The following is a 26,153-nucleotide window of genomic DNA, read 5'->3' on the forward strand; positions in this document are numbered from 1 at the left end:
AGGATAGCCCTTCTGATAACTTTCAGGATGTGTAACCACTGAATGCAAGAGACTTACAGATTTCCACTAACTAGAGGATCTGGCCCACTGTGTGACAGTGCTGCTTGCTACTCCGCCAACATAAACAAAGCAAGTGTACTGGGTCCCGGAGGCAGCTGCATTTCTATCTGGCTAACAGTCCAGCCTAATAGCGCTAGTAACAGATACCGGACCTACACTCTGTCCCTCATTACAACGGTATAAATCCCCAGTGCCTCTTCTGAGGCAAGGGAATTGTTGTGGATTTGCAACAACCTGACTGAGAGCAGATTATGTCCACTCATCTCCAGCACACCCAAAGGTCACAAAGCTGCAGCGACTGCTGGCACAGAAGCCACCGGCTTTGACTACCCAGGCTAACACGCCTCATCTGCACACCCACACACGTGTAGTACATGTTGTACACACGTCTGAGGCAGCTGCTTGCAGCCTAACACCTGGGAAGGCCTTTACTGGTGCATTCGGTAAGGCTGGATGTGCTGATTATTGCTATCTAATGCACAAACCTGGGTCTGTACAGACTTAGGGTCCCAGAAGCTCTGGGCTGAATTTGCAATCAAACACTTAGATCCTGTAGTAAATATATATGATTTTCATACACATACACACACTCACTTCCTTAAGTGCACATTTGCATGCTCCCACGATAATCCAAGACAGATCCGAGTACACAGTTCATTACGCATTTGCACACACAATTCATTTCATTTACATTCTCATTGAGCATTGCCATTTTGCTCATGTAAGCCCCGCATTAAAGCTGCGCTGCCCATCCCTGCTCCATCTGAGTTACTCTGTCACACGCAACCCCGGTGTTGAAAGCACCACAGCCCCCAGCTGTCAGGCACCGGCACACATCTCACTCTTCCTCGGTCAGGCACGCTCGCTTCCCTGCACGAGCAGCCTTCCTTGCTCACCGATTCCTCATTTGAGCTGTGCTCTCATTTCAAAACAGAAAATCCCTTTGTTTCTGAGCCTTTCTGCTCTAAGCCTGAGCATGTAAGTAACAAATACACACCGTTTATGTGTCACTGCCACAAATTACAGAGACACGTGGACCAGCACAGCACCATCAATTAGCATACTCAGGTTCAGGCTTCTGTATTCCCTTGAGGCAAACGGACACAGGAATCTGAACAACTGCAGAGTTCGCAAAAGATGATACACTTCCTTGAGGTGATATTCCTCCAGCACTCATCTCCCACTGTCCCTATTTTTGCAGGAACCTGAACTTGTACCGTATCTTCTTTCACTATCTCAGTGTAGATCCCTGATAACATTCCTCCTCTATGCGCTGCTGGACCTTGCCAGCCCCTTCCATGCTCCGTCACCTCTATCCTGCACTCACTTGGGATCCTTTTCACCTGGATTTGAGGTTCATCTTTCTCCCCACTAGTTCTGTTATCGCAATCAAAGCCCTGACAACTCTTGCAGCACTGCTACATGCTGAAATACAGGACTGACCCATCTAGAGATGACGCCTTCTCTCACATTGCCCAAAAGGCTGCAAAAATTCTTCTGGAAGGAAATTTAAACCAATTTTACAGCCTTCCTTTTCCAAACCCTAGTGAGTAAGGCAAGAAAGTTTCACAGGTGAAAACATTGCCAGATTAGGGCTGCCGGTCCCTGCCCTTGTCACTACTGCAGGGAGTAGAGTATTAGTTTAATAATCATTGTGGATGCAAACAGAGTCTCCAGAAACATGACAGCTGGACTGGATCAGCTCGTGCAGACCAGGACACCACTACCAGACGCTTCTGTCCGTGTGAAAATGTGGGATCCGCTGCCTCAGCACAGGTCTTTGTCCCTGACCTCTCCCTCGGTCAGGGGTCAGCCCGGACACAGATGCAGGAGGGCTGCTGTTCCCCGTGGGAACCCGATGCCAGGGTTTGAAGCCCGGGTCTGGTAGCCCTGGGCTCCTTCCCGGACCCGTGCCGAATGCGGCGCAAGGGTCTGCGCAGGGCTGGCTGCCATGAATGACAAGCGCTGGCTATCGATCGCGTTCTGAACTCGGCCCAGCCGATAGAAGGTAATTAATGACTCCATTTGCCTCAGTACCGAGGAGAACAATTGAGTTTGAAACTGCAACAACTGGCAGTGCGGGGAAAGGCCCCCCGGGACGTCCAGGAAAGCTGCCTGACAGGCCCAGGCTGCGCGGGGATACGGGAACACATCAGAGGGGGAAAAAAGAGAAGGGAAATAGGATAAAGGGAAAGAGCAGCCTTAACACAAAGGGTGGCTTGGGAAAGGGCAGCACACCTAGTCAGGAGTGCCCGGAGAATGGGACAGGGCTGCCCTGGGCTAGGCAGCCCAGCGGGGACGGCGACAAAGGCAGGCTGCGGGAGAGGACAGGGTCGCCTCACTGGCGCAGAGGGATGGCATTTCAGCAGCCGGCTCAGCACCGCTGTGTTAGACAGATGCGTTTCCCTGGGAGGCTTTGACAACCAGATGAGTTCTGCTGTGTCACCTGGCTGGCAGTTCTCATGCCAGTCACATTCGCTTTTATGATGACTGCGTTTTTTATTGGTAGTGCTGTGAGGCCCCAGCTGAGATCGGGGCCCCACGAGGCAGCGGGCAGACATGTCGTAGGGGTGGTAGTAGCCCCTGCCCCAAAAGAGAACGGTATCTCCATGTTGGTGTGCCAGCTGCACAGCTTCTCGTGACCCTCCTACGTGTTTCTGTGCCACAAAGGTCCTCCTGTGTCAGCAGTACTTCTGAATTATTTGTTGAGATGGCCTTGTCTCACCTTGAGCAGGGGTGCTCTCTGTCACCTGTAGCCAGGGATATAACTGTATTACGCTGCTTTGTTCTACTTGTACATGATAATGTCTTTGTGGCTTCCAGACCTGGGAACGTCTCTTTGTTTTGGAGCTATTTAACGGACATATTCCGTGTCAGATGTAGTTAAGTTTGTTTCTGTGTCCTCTGGCACAGCACTTCCTTGTTATCTGTCAGGATACTTCTGTGACACCCGTGGAGCATTTCTGTGTCTCGTGTCGAAGGCTTGCGCTGAACATTGGCCGTGTACGTTCCCTCAGCAGCCCCTCGGGAGGAGAGATGTTTCCTGTCACATGTGCAAGGCCAGCCCTGATCACGCTGACAGCAACTGTGTGCTCTTGTGAGGGACATAGTGACCAAGGCCATGGTTCACCTCTCAAGCTGTTTGTTTAAGATCCTCCTGATTTAAGAGAAAGGTGTCCCTGTGTCACACTACCACAGAGTTTCCCTTGCCAGTAAAAAGGGAACTACGAAAGGTGATGATGCCTCCTAATGGTACAGCTCACGCAGTTACCCAGGTGGCATCCCCAGACTCATCCTGCAGCTGAAGCCTTGCTTCACCACAACACTCCTTCCAAGAGCTGCTTTCTTGGCAAATCCCCATACCTTAAGCTTTTACTCCTAGTGCTGTTCTTCATCAGTTGAAGTGACCATTGCCCATGACAGTGCCATTCCTCATGGGATCTGCTAGTCTTTCCCAACCCAAATTTTCCCCATGAGCTCTCCCTTCACTGTCACCCACAGCTCTTTGATGGACCCCATCTCTTCTCCAAAGTCCTCTTTGCTCCTTACTGCCACCTTTGCTCATACCCATGCAGTTGTCAGCTCCCATACTTGTGTATTATGATATTTGAAGCTCCTCCTCATAGTCCAGCTCACAGAGTCACATGCTTAGATGAGAATTGCAACTTCAATCTAAAACCAGATATAAGTGTCTGTCCCTTGCAGTTTCAGGGAAAAAATTAAAAAGCATCTTCTATAGGTTTTGACACCAGGAAGCAAACACAGGGAATTTCCAATTCTTTGGTTTTGAAGAAAATATAATGATCCATGACTGTGAATGACTCAGTGTTAGCAACAGAAGACATAGAAATCTGTCTTTCAGGATCACCTCTGTGAAACTTTCTCCACTTCATAAGTAAAATCCATATGCACAGCTCATATTACTGCTCTGTGAAGTTTGTGATTTGTGTGCCTTACCATTATTAAGTCCAATACTACTGCAAGGTCCACCTCGAGGTAGCCTACAGGCCTCTGCCAAAAGTTTCTTTTCTTTCGTAGATTTTAAAGCCTGGGCCCTGGCAGAGTGCCCCCAACCTGCAGAACTCCCACCTAAACTAAAGCATTGCCTTTCTCCTTACAACTTTTCCACCCCTGCCTATCTATTTGCTTGCTTTGATCATTCTGATTTCTTATCTATACCCTGTTCTTTCCCTTTCTCCTCCCTTCATGCTTTTCTTTCATTTCCCACTGACTATGCAGGTCCTTTCTCATCAGCTGGTCCTGAGTTTCCCAAATACACATACGCACTTACGCGCGCGCGCACACACACATGCTGACACAAATAAATAAATAAATAAAAAGGTCAGTGAGCAGAGCAGCAATAACCCCTAAAACAGTACTATCAGAGGGACATGATTGATCAATTGAATTCCATAGCGGCTGAAAAATGTGGGATTAAGTAGTGTATTATACGCACAATGAGTTGAGGCATGATGTTCATTTCAAGTTCATTTCGCCAGCCCTCTGCCACCAGATCAGGCAATCAATAGGGGCAGCAGATATCATATATCACCTCTCTCCGTGCTAGGGAGAGAGCACCATAATCTCTCGCAAATTTAGAGTGACAGATTTGTCAAGATCTGAAGGGCCCCTGAATAAATGAAGGAAAAGAGACTCTTACAGCGACTTGGGAAAGCTGTGGTTTCAGCTTCTTCACACAAAGGCATGGCCTGTGCACACATGGGAGACACGCGTGCACAGGGCTCTGCAGGCAGACAGGAATTGTAAATGCGTGTGCATGTGCGCACTAATCTGTGTAACAACCCAGGGCAACTCACTAAGGGTAAAATCCGGTTTAATGACAATCAATGGAAGTCGTGCCGTATATGTGAACACCCGTCCACTCACACCGAACACCATGCGCAGTGTAGGGCTGCCACCCTTGAAAATCAAATATAGCCTAAACCAGCCGCCACAGACAAACGGCTGCTCAGGCACGTATGGTGATGCAGAATCTAAAGAATACCAGATTAATGACCTACTGCAAATATACCCATGTGTGTTAGCATCATGGTGTGCACAGTCATGCACGCTAACTGACACGTGTGGAAAAATCCTCAAAGGCAAACAGCTTCACAGGCTGCAGACAGGTTGAGACAAGTGCTGATGCAGAAACACACATATTTTCTTTCCGAGCCTGGACCCGGGAGTTCTGTGCCAGCTTTCTTCAGGGAGGACCAGAGAGAAGTGTCTACTGGAATTGGAAGCATGAGCCTCGAGCTACCCTAGTCCTCCTGAAAGCTACCCCCTGCGGTACCAGCCCAGTCCACCTAAAACACAAAGATTGCACTGACAGACCCGGTGTGCAGTCCACCAAGCCTGGTCTTTGCTTTGTTTTCTCTTAGTCAAATCTGCCATGAACTCCAGCTTTAGGAACTTGAGAATTTTCCCTTGTGAGAAAAAGCACAAGGAGAAAAGAGGAGAAAATGCCAGGGATCAGTGCCAGTAAAGAGCCTTGCACTGGCTAGGGGCGGAAAAGAAAGAGAGAAGGGGCTGCTCAAGGGAAGGCTGCTGGCTGGGACAAATCAATATGTAATATTTTCTATGGTCTTGCGAGTGGTACTGTACTACGTTACTGTATATAATGTACTATTGATTATATCATATCATATAATCACCTATAAACGGATATATCTCATAGCCAGAAGGCAGCAGGCTCAGTTATAACTCTGAGCCACCAGTTGGGCATTAACTGTGCCAGGAAAATACCCATCTTGGCACCATCCACAAGCTAAAAGATGACGCAGCGGAGTGGCATGGTTCTGGCTGTTGTGCAGTGAATGCCACTCCTGGCTCCTGGGAGCATCCTCTGCCCATGAGCACACTTGAAATCGCATGGAGGAGGGAAAAGGTCTATACAGATCCCCCAGCCACTTTCTTGACAGGCAGCAAGTTTCTGACATTCACAGCCTGGAAACCACCAAGAAAGGCTGAAGTATGAGGAAAATAGTGAAAAAGCAGGAAGGTAATCGCAGCGTAAGAGGGAGAACCTGATTTTAGGTTAGACAGGGTGGTAAGACAGTGTGTCTGATGAAGCACGGTAGGTAGAGATTCAGCATGGAGGGTATGGAGGTATATCAGCATGGATGAGACAGGGGATTATAACCAGTGTCACCAAAGTTAGGCTGAGAGGTGACAGCAGAAAGATACTCAGCACAGTTGGAGAAGATTATAATGAGCAGACTTGCCTCAGATGAGATGAGATGAGGGATTATGACAAAGGAAGATTCACTTCAGCTGGGACAGGAGGTTATAACAGACAGACTCACCTTGGATGTGACAGATGCTAATAGCAGGAGACTCACTCACTTCAGATAAAAAGGGGTTATAACCGAGATAAATGCATCTCATTTGAGTTGGGGGATAACAGGAAGGAAAAAAAAAACCAACAGGTGGGTGATAAGATGGTTTATCACAGGGAAAGATTCACTTTGGATGGGACAGGGTGTTTATAATGGACTCACCTCGGAGGGGATGAGCGGGCTGTAAGAGGCATTGGATGGCACAACAGAGCTAGAGATACCTGGAACGTGGCAGTGAGATTGGACTGCGGCAGAGGGCTGTTGCAGGTACAGAGATGCACTTCTGGCGATGCATCTACCAGAAAAAGGCTTTTTTCCTAGTAAGAACAAAGGAATACCAGGAAGGCTGATTCCCACTGAGTAGGACTAGGTTTTGTAATACAATGATTCATTTTGGATAGGAAGGGGGACTGACACAGACAAAGATTCATCTCACTTTGGAGGGAGTTTTATAACAGAGATATGGGTTGTGATAAATCACAAGCTAAATGTAGGAGAATGGGATGGAGATCATAACAGAAACCAACAGACAATCCACAGGGAGAGACTTGTCTCTGGTGAAACGTGGAGTCAGAAACAGGATCATTTGTGTTATCTGAGGGGGATGAAAGACTCATCTGGGGTATGACAGGACAAGATCAGATGATAAGGAAATTATAACAGAGATATAACTTCTATTGGGACTGGGGAGCTACAACAGAGACTGACTCCCTTCCAAGCTGTAAGAGAGCCCTTTCTCCATTCCAGGCTTCCTCAGTCCTCCCCAGTACAGGTCCATCCCCAGCACTCTGGTTTCTCTGTGAGTTGCCTCTCCAGTAGCCTTCTAGCGATGCTAATCGCTGTGCTTTGCTCCCATTTTATGCTCAGCAATGGAGATTTGGCAATTTTTAACACTGAAAATCAGCAGAACCGAAACTCATCTTTGAGCCGAGCACCATTCTCCACAGCCTCACTCACCCTGGGCAGGAGAGTCCCATGGAGCCCGCAGGAGCAGCCTGGCCACTCCAGCAGTCAGGAGGGGGCTTCCCTCGGGTCCCCACAGTGTCCCCCTCCCGCAGGACCGGCACAGCTCCCTGGGTGGAGGCAGAGAGTCCCGCTCTTTCCCATTCTGTCCTTGTCCTGCATCCCTTGCTGATCTGAGCCAGGGTGGTGCTAACTCCCTGTTTTCTCTGTCTGTGCCCTGCAGATGTATCCGAGGGCTCAGTTCCCAACGGAGATTCCCAGAGCAGCGTGGACAGTTTGCGGAAGCACCTTCGTGGCGACACTTTCACCCAGCAGCAGCTGGAAGCTTTAGATCGAGTTTTTGAGCGTCCTTCTTACCCTGACGTCTTTCAAACATCAGAGCACATCAAATCTGAGCAGGTGAGGGCCTGGCCTGGTAACGGGGACCCACAGGCGCCCATAGGATGATGGCAGGGAGATTGCTTCACTGAAATCACTCTCCTCCTCTTCACCCCTTGTTTTCACACTGACCTGTTGTTGCACATACATCACATTTACATTTTACAGTACTTTCTAGTTGTAAACATATCACTGTGCTGATGCACGTGTATACACGAGCTCTACCTCCTCTCGTGAACTCACCATACGCACGCACACTGTGCCCTCCCTAAATCCCCATGCCCGCCTTTCCCTCTGCACGCGCGCCTGCAGGTATGCGGGAATGTTCTTGCCATGACCACGCAAACACTGCCACGCATGTTCACCGGCACACAGCACTGCATGGAAACTCCTGCACTCGTAGATCACACCGGTGGCCAGCGAGCCACAGGGTCGGGCTTTAACAGAGCATTTCCCTTCATAGCCCAATGCTGAGACTTGACTCCCATCTCCAACCTAGTTTTCCGCACTTCTGCGGCTCTGCCCCCCTTTCCCTTACTCCCCCGCTCCCCCGGCCTTTTATCCCAAAAGCTGTTTGTCTTAATAAAATGAAAATCAAAAGTCTTTTTAAACCGCCCCGAGCCATAAACCAACAAAGGAAGAGAAGGAGAGGCTGGCTGTGGACTCCCTTCATCCCAGAGTCCCTGGGTTTATTACAATGAATAACCTTTATTTACTTTCATTAGACTATTAAGCACCAGCACAGTCATTTTTCCCCCTGAAACTCTGAGCAGGGCCCATAAAGCAAATCCGAAGCCTAATTGAGTTCATTTTAATTTCTCTCCGATCACAGCGAATTACTCTGGTGATAAATCAGGGGGCAGGCTCACCCCCAGTAGAAGGCCTAATTTGCAGCTAATTACAAAACTGATTTCTACAGGAAGATCAATACGAGAAGGAATTGGAAATGACTAGGCAGTCCTAGCCGAGCAGGGGCAGGGACGGGGAGGGGGCAGCGAGGGGGGAGCCCGCTGGAGGAGGGGGAGATGTGGGGAGGGGGCTGGGGAAGCGCATGGAAAAAAAACGGAGCAGAAAGAGCAGAAAATCAGTTTTAATTTAACCTAATATTAATCAGAGCAACTTTTCCTGCTGTTTTGTAGCCTTCCCGGTTTCTCCAGCTCCCGCGTCTGGTCCGGAGGCTGCCACAATAAAAAGGCAATTACCAGAGCCTTTCGGACAGGACACCCTTTCAGATTCAATGGCTCTCCCCCTCCCACCCTTCTGTTAGCCATGTGGCTCCCCCCTCCCCAATTTCATACCCCAATGCACAGAGTGACAGAGGCAGGGGATGAGGCTTCTTTGTTTGTTTTTAAAGAGCTAGGACAGAGGTAACAGCGGAGGGGAGGCAGACGACTCAGCAGACAGCCTGGCTACCGTGGGCCAGCACTGGCTGCTTCCTACGGCCTGCCTGTCCCAGTCACGTCATTGCAGTCCTCTGCCCCAGCTGTCCTTGTCACCAGGGCAAACACCTCCCACCTCCGCTCAGCCAAGAGGAGGGGACGTGGGTTTCCCCTTTCTTCTCCCCTGGGCTGGCACAGGCAGCCATCCCCATCCCCACAGCACTGAACGAAGGCTCAGTCACACCCCAGATAACGGGCCAGATCCCTCACCCCTCTTCCCCTTCACAGCAGCCCACAGGCGGGTGGGATAGTTCATCCTAGGACCGCCCCCCCTCACCCCCCACTGCCACCCCACAACCCTCTTGTCACTTCATCTTCTCCGTTTCCTCCTCCTCCTCCTCTTCCATCTGTGCAGGGGTTTGCAGCTCTCCTCTTCCTCCCCCCCATCTGTACACCCTTCCTTTTCTGCCGGCGCATCAATAGCGAGCTGTCTTTCTCCTCTCTTCCCCAGGGTAATGAGTACTCCCTCCCAGCTCTGACCCCTGGTCTCGATGAAGTCAAATCAAGTCTATCCACCTCTGCTAACCCAGACCTGGGTACAAATGTGTCAGGACCCCAGACGTACCCTGTGGTGACCGGTAAGCTGCCTGACCAAACAGCAGAACCAAGCTTTTTATTTATTTCCCTCATCACCATTAGCTTCTGCTTTTTCTGCTAATGCAAGATATCCCTCATGGAAAGAGACAGAAAGACTGTGGAGGACGTAAGGGCTCCAGAGAAGCTTGAAATTCAGAGTATTGGCAGCTTTGGGTACACCTAGAGGTGCCCAGGTGTGACTCAAAGACAGAGAAACCTAGGCGTGAGTCAGGAACTTGTGTGCCCAGATGGGTCTTAGGGATGGGTGTTGGTGGAGGACTGGTATGTCCAAATACGCACTGTGATTTTTCCTTTGTGTCTGAGAACAAGAGGGTCGGTCGTTGCTTACCCATGATCCGCACTTGGTTTCTCGGGGAGAAATAATAATTTAAGTTTTATTCAGCCCTGGCATTTGGAAGGGGCATTTGCAAACTAAATACTGAGGCCTGCTGAACTGTGACTGCTAAACTCCCTCTTCCTTAAGCCCATGAGTCTCTAACAGCAGCTGGCAAAAGAAATTTGTTCACAGGCTTTCCCCTTCCCTCACGTGTGGGCATATTAAACTCAGATGCGACTGGGAGAGTAGGAAATAAGAACAAGGGCAAGACAGTAGAGGAGTGGGGATGCACAGAAGTAGGAGGCAATCTCTGCAGCAGCTGCTTCGCAGAAGCTTCATCTTTGCTGGTAGCACGTGCAGGCCCTGAGCAGCACAGGGTTGTCCTGGGACCGCGGGACGTGCCATCCCGATACTACTGTTAGATTGCCTGCCCTGTGTGTGTCTAGAGCCATAAGGAGATATTCTGGTGCCACGGCCTATCTTCTCAAGCTTTAGTTGCCACTGCTCCCTGCTTACGCAGCTACCACAGATTTGCACATCTCCTCCTGGCTAGTTAGAGCAGCTGACAAGGCCCAAGTGATTCACCCCTGTTTAGTACAGCCCCCCTTGCCCTACAACTGCTGTGGCCCCTCTAGAGACCTTGAGGCATAAGTTGAGAAATAACTTGTGACAAAGAGGTGTAAGTCCTGCTAGCAAGGGAGGGAGCTGTTGCCTCTTGGACAAAAAAGCTGTCCTCTGGTGGTACAGAATCAAGAGCACTGGAGTTTATGTCTCAATGTTTTCTTGCAGAAGCCCCAGCTAATAGCCCCCTGAGGTCAAAGCAGCTCATGGCTGCGGCAGGCACTCATTGCCTGTTCAGCAAACACTGAGCAAAGGCATATTGTTGCATGCAACTTTTGGCTACCAGGAACTTTGGGACCAGCAGGATTAGTAACCCCAAATACAGAGGAGATCCAGTGTGAGGTCTGCAAGGTGTCACGGAGGACCTTGGGGAGGTCAACTGCATATCTAGGTAGAGTCTAGAAAGCGTGACATACACAGACCTTTTTCATGGCTTTTACTGCTACCAGGCTTGATCCAGGATCCTCGTAGCCATGCAGTTTCTTAGCCAACCATAAAATAATGGCTCAGCTATGGCAAAATTGTTCCAGCTTTCTTTGTATTTGCATATGCAAGACAAAATCCAGCTGGTGACCATCTACCATTTAGAAAATCTACATCTCTTACAGGAAACACTTTCCTGTCTTTGCGGGGCAAAGTCAGTAGGAGAGCAGTACTGTCCTTCCTTCATGGAAGGCAAATCCTCATTGCTGGATGTAAAGGTGAGATGCCTAAAATCAGAGTTTAAGATTCAAAGGGACCACTAAAATAATTCTTTTTAGTCCTTCTGTCTAAGTGAAGATGGTGCATTCCAGCCTGTTAATACGAGAACAGAATTCCTGAAGGCTGGGTACACTGCAAAGGCTTTGGACACGACTCTCACAAGGGGACAGCAGGAGACAGATTTGGCCTCACAGAAGTGGCTGTGGGCTGAGGCAGAAAATCTTCATGTCCCCCCAACCCTGTGCCATCCCCACTGTATTCCCCTGCAACACTCCCAGCTCAGCTCAAGAACATCCCCATCTGATCCATCTGGATCCAAGAGTGAGAAAAGTTCATTTCAGACCCAGCTTGACATTCCCAGGTGGCAACTTAGCACTAACATCTCAATCTGTATGCGACATTTCAATCAGCACAGAGTAACGAAAGCAGAACTATTAGCGTTGGGAGCTGTTCACTGGTGGTAATGACGGGGAAACTCAGAAACTGGAAATGAAAAGGGAAAAAAAGCCCTCAACACCCTGAAAGGCAGCAGGGGAAGAGGGGCGGAGAATTTTTCCTCTACACTTAGGCCAGGATCCAATGTTTGGATTAATGGCGCCATTACCCAAGAAAGGACTTCAGATAATGCTCATTCTTAAAATGTTTTTGCTGGCAATTAAATGGTTGCAGTTATTGATCTTCATTGATCTGATGTCCTCAATTTGCATAATCTATTAAAGATGAATGATTCATGATATGTTTGCTATGGGGGTGGGCAATGCTTTCAGGAAGGACCAGAGAGGTGAGGAACTCAGTGCTGCCTCCTGATCTACCCCAGCCAGGAAATTAAGGAAGAGGCTGGGAGCATGCAGATTTCTTTTGTATCACCCAGATCCCTCTCTCCAGAAGGGATATTGGAGTAATAGCAAGTACTGAATTAGTAGCTCCCTGTTTTGCTGCTATAGTGTCATCTTTGAAATGCCTCTTTGCTCTTGTCCCTGGGCAGTCTGTGAAACCAGGTGATACCTGAAACAAATGTGAAACAAATCCACCCATGCAGAGTACAAACTCTGTGTGCAGCCACTTCAGGATGTAAGACTGAGCTTCAGTCTACAAGGTCTCCCCAGCTCAGTCGTCCCAGGCAGAAAAAAAGTATCTCTAGCTCTTTCCAAACGAAAGCTGTCTGGCATTGGATTCTTGCCCTTTCTGAAGGCTTCAGAGAAAGACCTCCTCCTTTCTCTGGCTCATGACTAATTTGCCTCAGCAAGCTCTCTCAGCTCACACCATTCTGAGAATACGCACCTTCAAAAGCCAACAAAACCTCAACAATATGTAACTACCTAAAATCTTGGAATGTAGTGAGATAGTTGAGTACAGACGTTGCTGAAGTCCCTCTATCTGTCTGTGAGCTTCCTAGAATTGAAGAGCTAAAAATGCTGCCAAATGGGCAGCCACCTCCCCAGTGTGGAAGAAGGCCTTCCTGAAGCACCTATTCAAATACACAGCTTAGCACCACAGTTACGTACAGCACAGCCTTGCCGAGTACTGCCAATATCAAACACTGCCTTTCAGACAATTATTCTATCTAATGCATCTTTGACGGTCCATTTATTACTCACATCTCCTAAAGCAAGTAAACAAAAACATTTGCTTACTATGGAGCAGACAGGTCACCCTTTTTTCTCCCCATTAAGTATCTGCAAGCAATTTCCATGAATGAGCTGACTCTTCGGGCCTAGCTGGGCATGAGGCTAGGAAACATGCTCCCGCTGTCCTTCATACAGAAAAGACTGTAGAAATTTTCAACTTCCTTGTGAAGTATCAGGGAGAGAAAGCTTTTAAGAGCTGCCTGAGAACACCACCTTACCTCTTCCTTCACACACGGGCCATCGGGCCAGCTACATCTTGCCTCGATATTGCATGGCCATCATAGCTAGATTGGCGTAGATCCTTGACAGTTTCTTGGACAGTATCTTTGGACACCAATCAGATTTCCTAGAAGCAAAGATCCAAGCTTGGACATACCAAGATAAGACGAGTAAATGCGGTTGAACACCAAGACAAGAATTCTGTTGTTCAGAGATGTTCTACTTCAGTTATTTCTTTTGAAGGCAAGCAGCCCAGGCAAATGAGCATAAATCTGTACAAGGCTAAGTAAACACAGAAAACCTCAATAGCTTTCTTTTATTCAGTAGTTTCCACAGATCTTTGATTTTGGAAGGTACTCAGTAGCTAACAACCGAGAGGTGAGCGGAGGAGAACTTCAAGATTTTGGCACTAGCAACAGGAGTACTTTAAAATTACAAGGTTGTTCACAGAAGGCTTGAATCCTTTGAGAACAAAGGTTAAGATCCTTCTTTAAGTGCCATCAGAAGTCACATCTTTTGGAATAGGCATGCATGAAAGAAGTGGTGTATCTTCAAACCAGGTTCTGAGTTCTGGGGATTTAGTTTGGGAGCAGAGTCTTTTCCAACTCTATTATCTAGCCCAGAAGTTACCCAACACAGAGGCAGCACTATGGGAAATAAAACACAATGGACTTTTCATGTACGGCTTGAAACTTGCTTATTAACAGGCTACTAAGGGGAAGGATTTACCTACGAGATGGATCGCAAAATTACAGCAAAGGTTAAGAAAAACTTCCCTTAATTGAACCTGGCAGTTTTAACTAAATAGACCTTGTTTGCCAGCCCACTGCAATCAGTGAGATCTACAAAGAAAAGTAAAGGTAAAAGACAAGCCCAAGAAAAAAGGGGCAAAAAAAGCACTTCAGCAACTTCTACCGTGGACTGAAATAGGAGTATGTGTCATCTCCTCTTCCTGTGAGGAGATTTCTGAGTGCTTCTGTGTTATGGTTAGCACCTATTAACAGGAATAGGTAACTTTTAAAATCATCATCACCCACCAAAACAGCTACCAGGTCCTGTATAGAAAATATTTCCTTCTCTCTGGGAAAAAAAAAATAATCCCTAAGGCAACAAGTATCATCCAGGGTGAGAAATCCTGACAACAACTCACGATGTGTCAAACAAAGGCACCAAAAAAGCACAAACCCCATCGATCTCACTTTACTCCAGACCTCCCCTCTCTGGCATGGGGTCAGAGATCTTTTCAATTTAAGTTATTTTTTTAAACCGATACATGAATGTATGCAAAAACCCATAAAGTATAAGTACTGACATTAAGGCTACTACTTGCTATGTCTGAAAGACGTACAAAAATAGTACTTAAACAGCATCTTATTTCTATGAAAGTTTTCAAGAAAGTTGTGATACTAAGCACGGAGAAAACACTGGCTAGACACCTGGATCCAAAGTTTTTCCGAAATGATAAACAATCTTTTGAGAACTTTAGCCTCCTGCAAGGTGAAAAGATATTATTTCCTTCGTTTCAGCTTAGTGAGTGAACTGAAGAGAATTTTGTTCAGTTCAATAACCAGGTCATTCAAAACTAAGAAACAAACTAGTATTTGAAAAAGCAGGAACATTTGTTTTCCTCTGTCAGTGAGTGAATTAAGCTTGGTGTGAAAGGATGAGATCTATTAGTTCTAAAATCGGGTTCTAAAATCAGTTCCTCCTTATATATATTCTTTCCTTCATTTAATAAGACATTTTCAATGCAAACCTGCTTAGAAAAGCTTGTTTTTTCTGTTCTAGTATATATAGGAAGTCAGGGAACTTGTGGTCATTTTATTTAATTAGCATGAATAATTACAAATACTGTTTGTAATTTAATTCTAATTTCCATCCAAATATAACTTGACACAGATCACAAGTAAAAAGTTAATAATCTAATAAAATAATAATATGGACTCATCGTTCACTATTTTCTCATCTAATAATATGTAAAGACAAATTATATTAAACAACATAATTGCTTAAATAAATGTGCACAGATGCAGTTCATCTACTTGGCAAAAATTGAAATAACCACGTTTAGTGTAAATTTTGTATTTGTCAAAATATTTGTTACCACCCATAAAAGAAATCAGCCTCATAGTGCAAATGTAAAACAAGCTGATCCAGCTCGCTGTTTGAAATCATGATTAAAACTGACCATTACATTCAGTTGTACTTATATCATTACACTGAGAGGGGGAGCATTTCCTTCCCCTTTTCCTTGTTTGTACTGGTGAAAATTTCCTGTCTTGCTCCAATCTACTTTAGCCTCTGCCACCAGCGAGGAATGGCCCTGGTCAGAGCTTGACTGAGCTGACTTAAGAAAACCTCTTTAACAAACTGCGAGGGGCCCCAGGCTGGCTTTGGTGACAGCAAATCCTACAGAGGCAGACCTGCACTCTGCGGCACAGCATCACGGCTGCAGCCGCCAGCACTCAGGCAGCCTGTTGGGCACATCTCTGGATGCCCCAGTGCCCTGAAAATCAGATGTGATAATCATTCATGTGGCTGCTACGAGGTTGTTACTACCCTGCCTCATCAAAATTAAGGAGGTATTTTCTGTAAGCAAGCCTCTCCTCTAATTTAAGATGAGGAATCAGCAAAAGTAGAAGGCCACAGGACCTCCAAATTTATTCAACTGTTTCCCATCCCTAAGAAGAGATAGTCAAGAAATTTGGAAAGTCAAGAAATTTGGAAAGGCAAAAGGTGTTACTACTCTTTTCCAGGACCAAATGGCTGAGGGCGATATCTGCTCAGAAGAATGATCCCTGGAACAGACAGGAATAGTGGGGAGGAAAGGAATCACATAAATTATTTCCATGCATCCAATGGAAGTTTCACTGACAATAACTTTATGATGCTGAAGGACGTGGCTTACAGGCTTGAAAGGCATGCTGAATTCAGAAATGGATGGGCCTGAAAGAAATAATGTCTTCACCTTCCTTAAATCAGCATTTAAGGGAACAATAGCACTGAATGCAATAATGTGATGTAATGACAATAGCAGTGAATTGGCATTCCCAGTCCGATTTCCCTCAGCAAGGGGACAGCATTGCAGGCTGCCGCACTCTATGCTGCCGGACAAAAAGGGACTTTTTTAGAGAAAATAATTATATTGTCTTCCCAACAATTCAGTTTTTGCCTTTTCTTTTGAGGCTAAATGAAGGACCCAATAGGTATGGCCATGATGAAAATTTTTGTGATGTAGATATTTGCCCACTGACAGCAAAGACTGTGCTTTATATCTGAGTTAAGCAACACCTGTCAGCGGGTGTTAATAACTTTTGATCCCCATCAGCTGTACTGGATTTAACCAGGCCAGCTGCTAGTACATTTGAAATTGCCCACTGCAGTCAATCAGAGAAATGGAGAGCTTGCAGAAATCTTTGGCTCTTCTTTGCAGGTTTAGGATTGCCGTGGGCTACCCAGGAAGATCTATCCTATCTTATGAATATCATTGTGATGAAACCTTGGAGATACTTATAAAGAGGACTGTGTGAAAAACTAACGTGTTCTAATCACATTTCCCAGCATGTATTTCAAAAGCATCTTATTTAAGAGAGAACATTCAAGTCCCAACCCACCAAGGAATAAGCATACGCTACACTTTAAGGCAGGAAGTAATTAATTGCCCAACCTGATGGGCTGGGACTCCAGAAAGGGAACAAGAATACGAACTCCACTGAACTTCTCTGTTTGCCAAACGCACGAGTTGCACAGCTTTGTTTGCCCCCAAGACTTTAAAGCACATCGCCTTTCATCAGCTCCATCTGCAAACAAATGTACTTAGAGCCACATGAAGTTAACTTCAGTGCAGTTCTCAAGTGATTAAGACTAACAGTACTCAACTAGCTTCAAAGAGTACCTCCAGATCACAAGTCTACTGGAAGGTCCGTGTTTTATTCTGTACAAAGACTATAAAACTTCTTCTCTCCAAAGTAACATAAAGAGTTAGCAGGTCAATTTGAGAGCAGCAGTTAATTAGATCAGACACAAAATCTAGATTTATAAAATGCAGTTTTATAAAAAATGGGGCAAATAGATTGCAAATCTTGACATCAGTGATGTCACAAGTTTTGACTCTCAGGGGAAGGGAATCCAAGCTTGTTTCTTTAAACATGTATTTCAACAACCCACAAGTAAAGTATTGGGCTAAGAACATGGATGGATCTGTGCAGAAACAGAAAATAAACCTGAACAAACAAGGCTCACTCTCCAGTCAGGAATATGAGAGAAGACAAGAAAGGTACAACAAGAAGTTGCAGATTAGTCGTGGCACACTTTTCAATTGTTCTCACAAAGGTCTGTTACGATCACAGAGAAGGGAAGAAAAATAGGATGATCTTTCTCTTCAGTGCAACTTGTATAATGCTCTTGCAAAAGAAAAGCTAGAAAACCGAGAAATGAAAGAAAAAGTGGTTCTTCTGACATGACAGAAAGCAAAAGTAAAAGATACACTGTTGTCAGTCCAGTTTGGTCTTTTGCATGACTTTTAGAATTTCTGAGGCAGGATTCTCACAGGGGATAAAGCAATGTGACTCCACTGCCTGTAGTGTAAACTCGCCAGTTTATGAATGCTGACTCCCATTCTGTTTGCCACAATGAAACCTTTCTAAGGAATGGAGAATGCAGATACAGAAAAAGATGTTTCAATGGTGGGTACAAGCATAGGATTCAAACCACCTGAGACAAGATTCAGCTTTGGCACAGGGTTCCTACATGAACTTGGGTATGTCTTCTCTGGGCTGAGTTCCTCACAGATAAAAGAGTGATCCCTAAGGGTTGCTGCAAGGATATGTGTTTTAGAGTGAGGCACTGGGGTCATGTAAATATTTGATAGATACCCCAGGAAACGACAAAGAACGCTAAACATTGTCAAGATGGTAAGCAGTGTTGTTAAGTGAGTGTGTACAAGCCGTCCCTTACACAGGGACATGCCATCTTGATATTCTTTGTTTACTGAAAAGAAAAGGAGCACTGGATGCAGGTAGCTTATCCTCCAGGAAGCCAGCAATGAAAAACAAGCAGCTTATCTAGTCCTGCAAACCCCCCTGCTTCCCTTCCCTTCAGCAGCAGAGAGCACGATAAAAGCTGAGACGAGTCTCTGTAGGAACCCAAAGCTGTGAATCTTCCTCTCACCCTGTCTGGCCAAAATCCCTTCATTCGCAGGGGGAATTTAGGCCAGAGATCACCCGTTCTAGCTCTCCGCCAGAATAACAGAGGAGAGGGTTAGAAAGGAATAAAAACAGCCATAACTCAACAAGTACGGTCAGAAAGAGAGGAGCAGGAGATGCAGAAAATATGTAGTCCTCTGTTGTGTTTCTAGCTATATCCCCACCCTGCTGACCCTTTCAAATTTCCCCCACCATGACACTGGGTGGTGTTTTTTTGTTGCTTATGAACAAGGATATCGTTTGCCATTTAGAAGAAGAAAGGAGCCTGGGACAAGAATAGGTTTCTGCTCTCTTGGGGAGTTGCAAACTTGTTCCACCCCCTATTTGATTACAGGTCAGTATTCCAGCCTTCAGGATAAGGCACTGACAGATACCTTGGGGTTCCCTGATGCAGCCTTACTGAGGGACTCCCCCCAAGGCACAGACAAGCCAGCACGGCACTGCTCCGCAGCTTGCTGGCACTAGCAGGACTTGGGATAGGAAAGGACAAGTTCTCCATCAAAAATATGAAAGAATCACAGAATGGAGAAAATCAGAAGTGAAAACAAAAAAGGTGCAGCTGACGTTTGAGGTGGTTAAAATGAAAAATGGAACTGTGCCATTCACAGGTGGATAAATAGATCAATCAATTGATCTCGTCTACACTGACACACTTTGGAGCTATAATTCACTGCTGGGGCAATTATTCCAGCATAGCAGTGGCAGGAGTTATATCAGAGACAGAATTCAGATGCTTTTAGTCAGGGGAGAGTTGGACAACAAAGGAGTAAAAATTGGTAAATGTCATCCACCGGTAAAGATACATGGGATATAAGTTATGCCTGTGCAGTTGCAGAGCACAGAGGGAAAGACAGACAGATAGATAAATAGACACATAAAAGTCTGAGTTTTGGTTGTGCAATCATTCGCTGTCTGACCTTATCCTCGCCTCCTCTCCACTACTCTCGGAGAGAAGAGCGTTTAGCATTATGGTGTCCCAGTCTCTTTGCCATGTTACTGTTGACTTCTTTATCCCCCTGCACCGAGAAAGTGGTGCTGCCTCTGGAAGGTGCGAGGAATTTTTCTTCATAAGCCTCTATGTGTTCAAGAGAGGGCTGGGCTCATCTCCGCTGCGAGTCTGACAGGGGCTTTAACAGCCTCACGACACCGGGACAAATAGCTCCTGGTCCCTTAACCCTTCTCAGCTTTGCAAGGCAAGGCCTAGCACTGTTGTTCCCATCGCAAGGGCTTTAGACAGTCTTTCAGGCTGAAATCCTCTCCGTGGTGGCTGGGCAGAGCGGAAATCCAGGGGCTGGATCAGATTGGCCTAATGCTACAGCAGCTTAAGCGGTCTGTTTTACCAGAGATTATGGTTTCACTTACACAGAGTGCCTGAAAAATGCTGTGGTTTAGGAAGGATTATAGCTGAAAATTCCATGCTTTAAAAGAGAAATAAAGCAGGGGAGGGACTAGGAAACCCAACGTGCCTGGGGGCTGCGCAAACAGGATTAACCTCTGCCCGTAGCACCTCTTGCTTCTGCCCACCCGTGCTTCCTCTGTCCATCTTCTTCTCTGCCCTTTCTTCCCCAGCGGCTCCCCACACCTGCTCTCTCTTGCACAGTACGGAGAGCTGAAAAAGGAGCCCAGAAAATTCTCAGGACCAAAGTGTCCCAAGCTTATTTAAGTATGACTGTCAAATGGCTTCCTTGAAAAATTATCTCTTCACTTGCAGCCCCTGAAAGCCAGGGGAACTTTTGGCCCTCTGCCTGCAGGTAGACCTATTCATCCAAATTATCTGATATCACCATTATTTGGATAAAGGTTTCAGCACTCCCTTCACTCAGGTGGTGACTCTGCCTGTCTAGCCTGAAGGTAAATCTGTGCAGTCCTTACCATCTCATGACAGAGGATGCAGAAGAAAAATAGCTCTGGGGGTTCTCCATCTACTGAGACTGGCACCACATGTGAAGGTTCACTGGTAGGATTGTAGGTTAGTATATAGTTGTAAAAAGCAGAAGCTGGGCATTGATGTGCTGCCTACTTTTGGTGACTTTAACTGTGCAACAAGAACCAGATACTCCAGCTTCTATTCCCCATATCCTCCACAAAAGGTCATTGCCAAACAGAGCTTCCAATAGCAAAAAGGGAGAAGAAATTACAACGCTAACTTAGCATACCAGAGACTTCACATAAGTAAACTAAAGAGGAACTGTACACCTTTTGGCCGGGACTGATCCTTCCCAATCAACTGAACCATGAACATATGTCTTTGCCACAAAGGAGTCTCAGTGATCAGAGACCTTTGCTGGCCATCCAGGTTAGAGGTACTTGGAGGAGAACACAGATGGCAAACTATCATTTTTGCCAGGTAGCAAACCTTCAGGAAACAAATGCCTCAGGATAAACGGCATTCACAGATAGAAACTGCCCAGCCCTTTATTGTCTAGGTGAGCATTGCAGCCTCACAATAAGGTGCCTAGAGTTAATTAAGCCAGTTCTACATTAATGAAGTCAGATTTATGACCTAATTATATGTCACATTTATATTTTTCTGTATAAATCAAAACCACCAGAACTAACTTATTTCATAGGCCATTGGCAACACTTGCCATCACGGCAGAGAGATGGCTTTCATTTATTGGCTTTAATTTGTTTACCTGAGGGTGGATGGTTTGCTAGATGATTTGGATCGGATCTGATCACATCATCCATACTTCTCTTTCAGGTGTTCAAATACAGGACTCTATTACTGCTGACCCAACAACAGTGGGTGTTCTGGAGTACCCATGCTTTAGGTCACAGAGTTCTCCAATTCCCAAACCTCTTATTTGGCAGCCAAGTTAGGAGCAGTTGCAAATCTGCACATCAGAAATGGAGGTCCAATGAAAACAATTGAAAAGGAGACCTTTTATAAGTCCCCCACGTCTCCTCTCCTCCATTATATCTCTCTGTCAAGGTATCTGCCTGGCAATGCTATACTCTGGGAACAACCAGAGTCAGTACTGACTGGTTTTATGCTTAAAGCTCCAAAGTGTGCCACTGTGAATAAGATCAATTGATTGATCTATCTGTCTATACACATATTAATTATACGGTCCCATTTTTATTTTAACTACCTCAAACTTCAGCTACACCTTTTTTGTCAAAGCTTTTGCAGAGTTTGGCTTGAGAAGCTTTGGCCATTACACCGAGCATCCTGTTTAATAGATGCTCATAACCACGCTGCTCTCCTGGGGAAGGTTACCTTGGGTTTGAAGAGACAAAGTGGTATAATTCTCTGGGCCAAACTGTGTAAGCGCAGCATCTTCACGTGCCCTCAGCCAGTGAGAGAAAGCAGCAGGAAAGGGAGCACAGAAGCTTCAGAGCATTCTTCTCCTTCCCAACCCCACGCTTCTTCCTGTCCTACCTCTCCTGCATGTTCCCTCCCTCACCTCTCCTCTTCCTGCATCCCTTTCCTCCCATCTGCCACTGCACTCCATTCTCCTCCTCCCCTGCTGCCCCTGCAGAGGCATCCCTGCAGTCAGAGCCTAGCCCCCGGGTGCGTTTACTGCTGTTGTCTCAGCACTGGCTCCTCTGATCTACTCCTAACCTTTTTATTTTTATTTTTGTTTTTAAATTAATTTCCCTGTAGATTTTAACCACTCCATTTTCATTTACCCATTTTGTTCTTCCTCTCCTCCCTTCCCCACCCTCCTCTTCCTCCCCCTGTTCCCTTTGTCTGTCTGTGTCCATCCCTTACCCTACCACAGAAAACCTCTCCTCTCCCCTCAGTATAAAGCAAGAGCCTCATGGAGCCTCTCTCACCCCTTTCACCCCCACCACGCCGGTCGGCTCTGGGCAGGCTGATCTTCAGCCCTTCCACATGGCCCTTTCAGACGATGCGTCCACGCCTTGCTACAGTGCCTTCCTTCATCATGGTGCCCACTTTGGGCAGTCCAGCAGCCAGCCTCTGATAGCAGGTAACCGGCCTTGGCCACAAACTCAGTGGGGATGCTGCAGCCAAAGGGGTTCAGTTTCGTCTGATGGGGAGACCAGTAAATGCTGCAAGCTCTTTAAGTGCAAGTGGGAACCAGAGCAACCATGTTCCAGTTCTGTGTAGGCAGCATGTGTCCTCAGCTCCATGGATGGTCACAAAAAGATTTCATGCCTGTCCTTCCTTTTTTAGAATAAAATGGGAAAAGATGCTTTAACTACCTAGAAGTGACTGGATGTCCCAGTTGGATGGGTCTGGGACTTAGTATAGAAACACTAGTACAGCCAAAAGAGACTAGTACTGCCTCAAGAGCCGTAATGCCCCCGAATACTTTAGGCCCAGCGAGGGTACTGTGGGCTGGCCTAAGGTAGGTGATAGCAGCCTGAATAACCTAGCCCAGCTCCAGAACTGATAGCGTCATTCAGCAGGGTTGTACAAACCACTAAGTTAGATAAATCCATAGGCAGTTGGTGAGCGCTGCCATAGCTATGTTATGAGCAATATTTAAGTTGCCTGGTTTAGGAGCGTCACTGAGAGCTGGTGCCTTCACACAGCAGACCAAGTAGTTAAGAAACAGGGCATCACGTCTGAATATCAAGAACAGGAAGGGTGGGTGAGAGACCATAACGTCTTACAGCCAAAGGAATACAGACCTGAAGTAGGTGGCCTTTAAGGGAAGGACAGAAGTAAAGAAGTAGGTTGCAGAAGACAGCAGCACTTAGTAGCAGCAGGCTGGAGGGGAGGATGGGGAGAAAAGACAAGTTTTAGGTAGGTACTAGGGGAAACTCCTGAGCAAGGTGACTGAAGCAACACTGCTGCAGAAGCTCAGGGGTGGCTTGGATGAAATAGTGGGTATCATTTTAGGTGACCGCTAAGGCTGTTGTCACTCCACTGTCAAGGAACGTAATTTGGGCTTTTTCAGAACATACAAAGTGTTAGTGCAGACCACAGTTCCTAATGCTCAAGAAACATAACTTACCTCTGCCTCCTTCACGTTCCTATATTAATTTTCTCTTTTGACCTAACATCCTCCCTTTGTCCCATCAGGTGAGATTTGCATTTCTAACCCCCCCTGTAGGAAAGCAGCAAGTAAGAGCAGAGAAGACTTTTATGTTCATAACACTGTCTTGGTCCAGTCTTCCTGCAGCCAGTAAGAGCCTCTGAGCTCTAGGCACTTCCTAAGCAAAGGAGTCTCCTGACAGACTCTCTCCAACAACATAATTCTCTGGGGATGCAGTCATACATGACCACCCTCTAGCCTAGAAGGCACTGTGTTTCAGGAGAGGCATCTGCCTTAGGACCTTAATGGAGAGTATGACATGGGAGAAAGTGTTTGAAAGCTCAAACGATGTCACAGTGATGAAGGTGCTGTTCCTCACTCAGAAGGCTCTTGGAGAAGGGAGAATGGCTGGAGTCAGAAGCATGTTATGAGCAGGATAGGTGCTAGCTTTGCCATAGCCCTGGAGTACAAGAATTTAATAATCCTGTCTACCTGCTGATAATGAGAGGAGGTAATAGAAGGGGCCTGGTTGTACGTAACACCATTTTAAGAGTCTTTCTATGGGACTCTTATTCATGTTGCTGATACTGTATTTGTTATCTTCTTTTTCATGATTGGGATTTTGACAGATGATCACTTGCCAATGAATTTTGCACACTGAGTTTTGAACATCAGCCTCTGTGTGCTCCTGTCTGAATAAAAACACAGGGGCGAATGCGCATAGATTGAGTAGCAGAGTGAGTGTGTATGTGCTCCCACCTGAATGGAAGTGTCAAAATGAATTAATTTTGCCAACTGCTACATAATGTTCTCTCTAACTTTTCAGTGACACTGTTTTCTCACTTATCACCTGTTGTTATTTCTCAGGCTAGCCAATAAATGAAACCAAAAGAAAGTGAATTTTAAGCATAAAACCTTCTTGCCTTGAAAGAAAGTGAGGGAAAAAAATAACCCTGCATCTAGTAGGTGTTAACCATACGGATTAACACACTTAACACACAGCTACAAATCACTAAAGGAATGATGGTGATAAAAGAGTAGAAGAGTATAGAATATAAATCCCTGAAGCATTACATACATTTTTTTATCAATACCGGGGAGTGGCTGGAAAACGGCTCAGCCATTGTCTGGTAGTTCTGTGCCATTAAGTAAGAGGAGGTGAGCTAGGAACATCAGCCACTGATCACGACCCTCTTCAGGGAGAAAGAATGAACTTGCATTTCTTTTTTCTCGAGCAAATCACCTCAGTAATCTTTAGTCAAGACCTATGAAAGCAATGACACTGGTTTAGCCTACCTCATCCCAGAGAAACTTCCTCCCTTCAGGTTAATGCTCCACGTTGATTAGGTTTTGCTTTGCTGTGTAACTGTTATTTATTCCTGACTCCCCAGCCAAGGTTCACGCTTGTTCCAGGGCCTGCTGTACCAGCTATCATTCTGCCACTAGCAGAGCTAAAGCAACTCTTATTCTTCTTTCATTGACATATCCCAGCACAGTTCCGGTGTCTCCAGTGGTGTTAATGGGCCGTACTTAACCTGTCACTTCTAAAGGCGAACCAGACTCCAGCCCTCCAGTTAGAACAGACAGGAGAGACAAAATTTAACAAAAGAACAACAAATGGCACGAGTTTCTTGGTGAGCTACAGCTCACCTAAGGAATATGAAAGGCTTTGGATGCCTGGAACAGGCTGAGATCTCAGTAGGCAGCATTGGAGGTTGAGTTGTAAATCTCCCAGCAGCTGTGGGGGAAAGATTATCTTAATTTATTTAGCTTTTTTTTTTTTTTTTTTTGGTTTTGGCTTGAAACTCCCAGCAGCTTCTGAGATGATTTTAGTTCATTTAAATGCAATAAGCACTAACAGCAAATGCCCTTCTGGCTGGCCCATTTTCAGGCTAACCAGTCCAAATGAGGAAATGCCTCTGGCATCAACCAAGAAGCCTCCAGCTGCACTTCCTAAGAGGTGAAAAATAAACTACAATCATCCACCCAGTCCACACCCCTCTCTACTTCTTTGGTGGAGTAAAGATATCACAGCTTTAAGTATTACTAACAAAAACTTGCACCTGTGATAAAAATGAAGTGGGACTCAAACTAATTCACATGATCCCATTATTATGTATATTACACCAGCACCTGGAAGGAGTCTAACTAGTATTGATCTCATGCTAAGCACTATGCAAACGTACCAAAAGTGTGCCTTTGCACCAAAGAGTTTGCAGCAGAAAAAGAAGCACAGAGAGGTGAAGTGACTTGCTTAAAATCATCAGCAGGTGAATGGCAGAGGTGGGAAGAGAGACAGGCACAGAAAACTCTTGGATTGCTTTCTAATGCCTTGCACATTGATCATGCCCTAAAGCAACATCACCAGTTTTGGAACTGCATCCACTGCATACAGACAGGACCTCAGCTACTCTGGCAATGAATATGCTGCCATTCTCTGTGCAGCTCAGGGCCATTTTGATTTGGTTAAAATAGATCCAAAATCTGCAGTGAAACAAAACAAATTCGTTTGAGCCTCACAAAGCTAAGTTTTAACATCCATCCTTAGAGTATGAGATCAAAACTGTCACAATCTTCCCCCAGAATTTTCAGCGGATGCACAGCACATATGTAAGAGAAGCCTGCACAGCACTTGCCTATCAAGCTGCTAGTCATGTGACAGTGGGACAAAAGGTGATATCAAATCAATATTGAAAGGTCTTCTCCCTGTTGATCACTTGTCCTGATTCTTTT

General features: G+C 46.0%; 1 protein-coding gene across 2 annotated transcripts in view; it reads left to right on the forward strand.

Moving 5' to 3' along the window:
* Positions 1-26,153, forward strand: part of PAX2 (paired box 2) — a gene marked incomplete at both ends in the record, with an annotated part of 84,780 nt that overhangs the window by 51,059 nt on the left and 7,568 nt on the right. For both annotated transcript variants that reach the window (XM_082486099.1, XM_082486098.1), the window contains 2 exons: positions 7,588-7,763; positions 9,633-9,759. In XM_082486099.1, coding sequence (XP_082342225.1) covers positions 7,588-7,763; positions 9,633-9,759 — 303 coding nt within the window. The remainder of the gene's footprint in view (positions 1-7,587; positions 7,764-9,632; positions 9,760-26,153) is intronic.

The sequence above is a fragment of the Vanellus vanellus genome, assembly GCF_965231255.1.
Source record: "Vanellus vanellus genome assembly, chromosome: 7".
NCBI lineage: Eukaryota > Metazoa > Chordata > Aves > Charadriiformes > Charadriidae > Vanellus > Vanellus vanellus.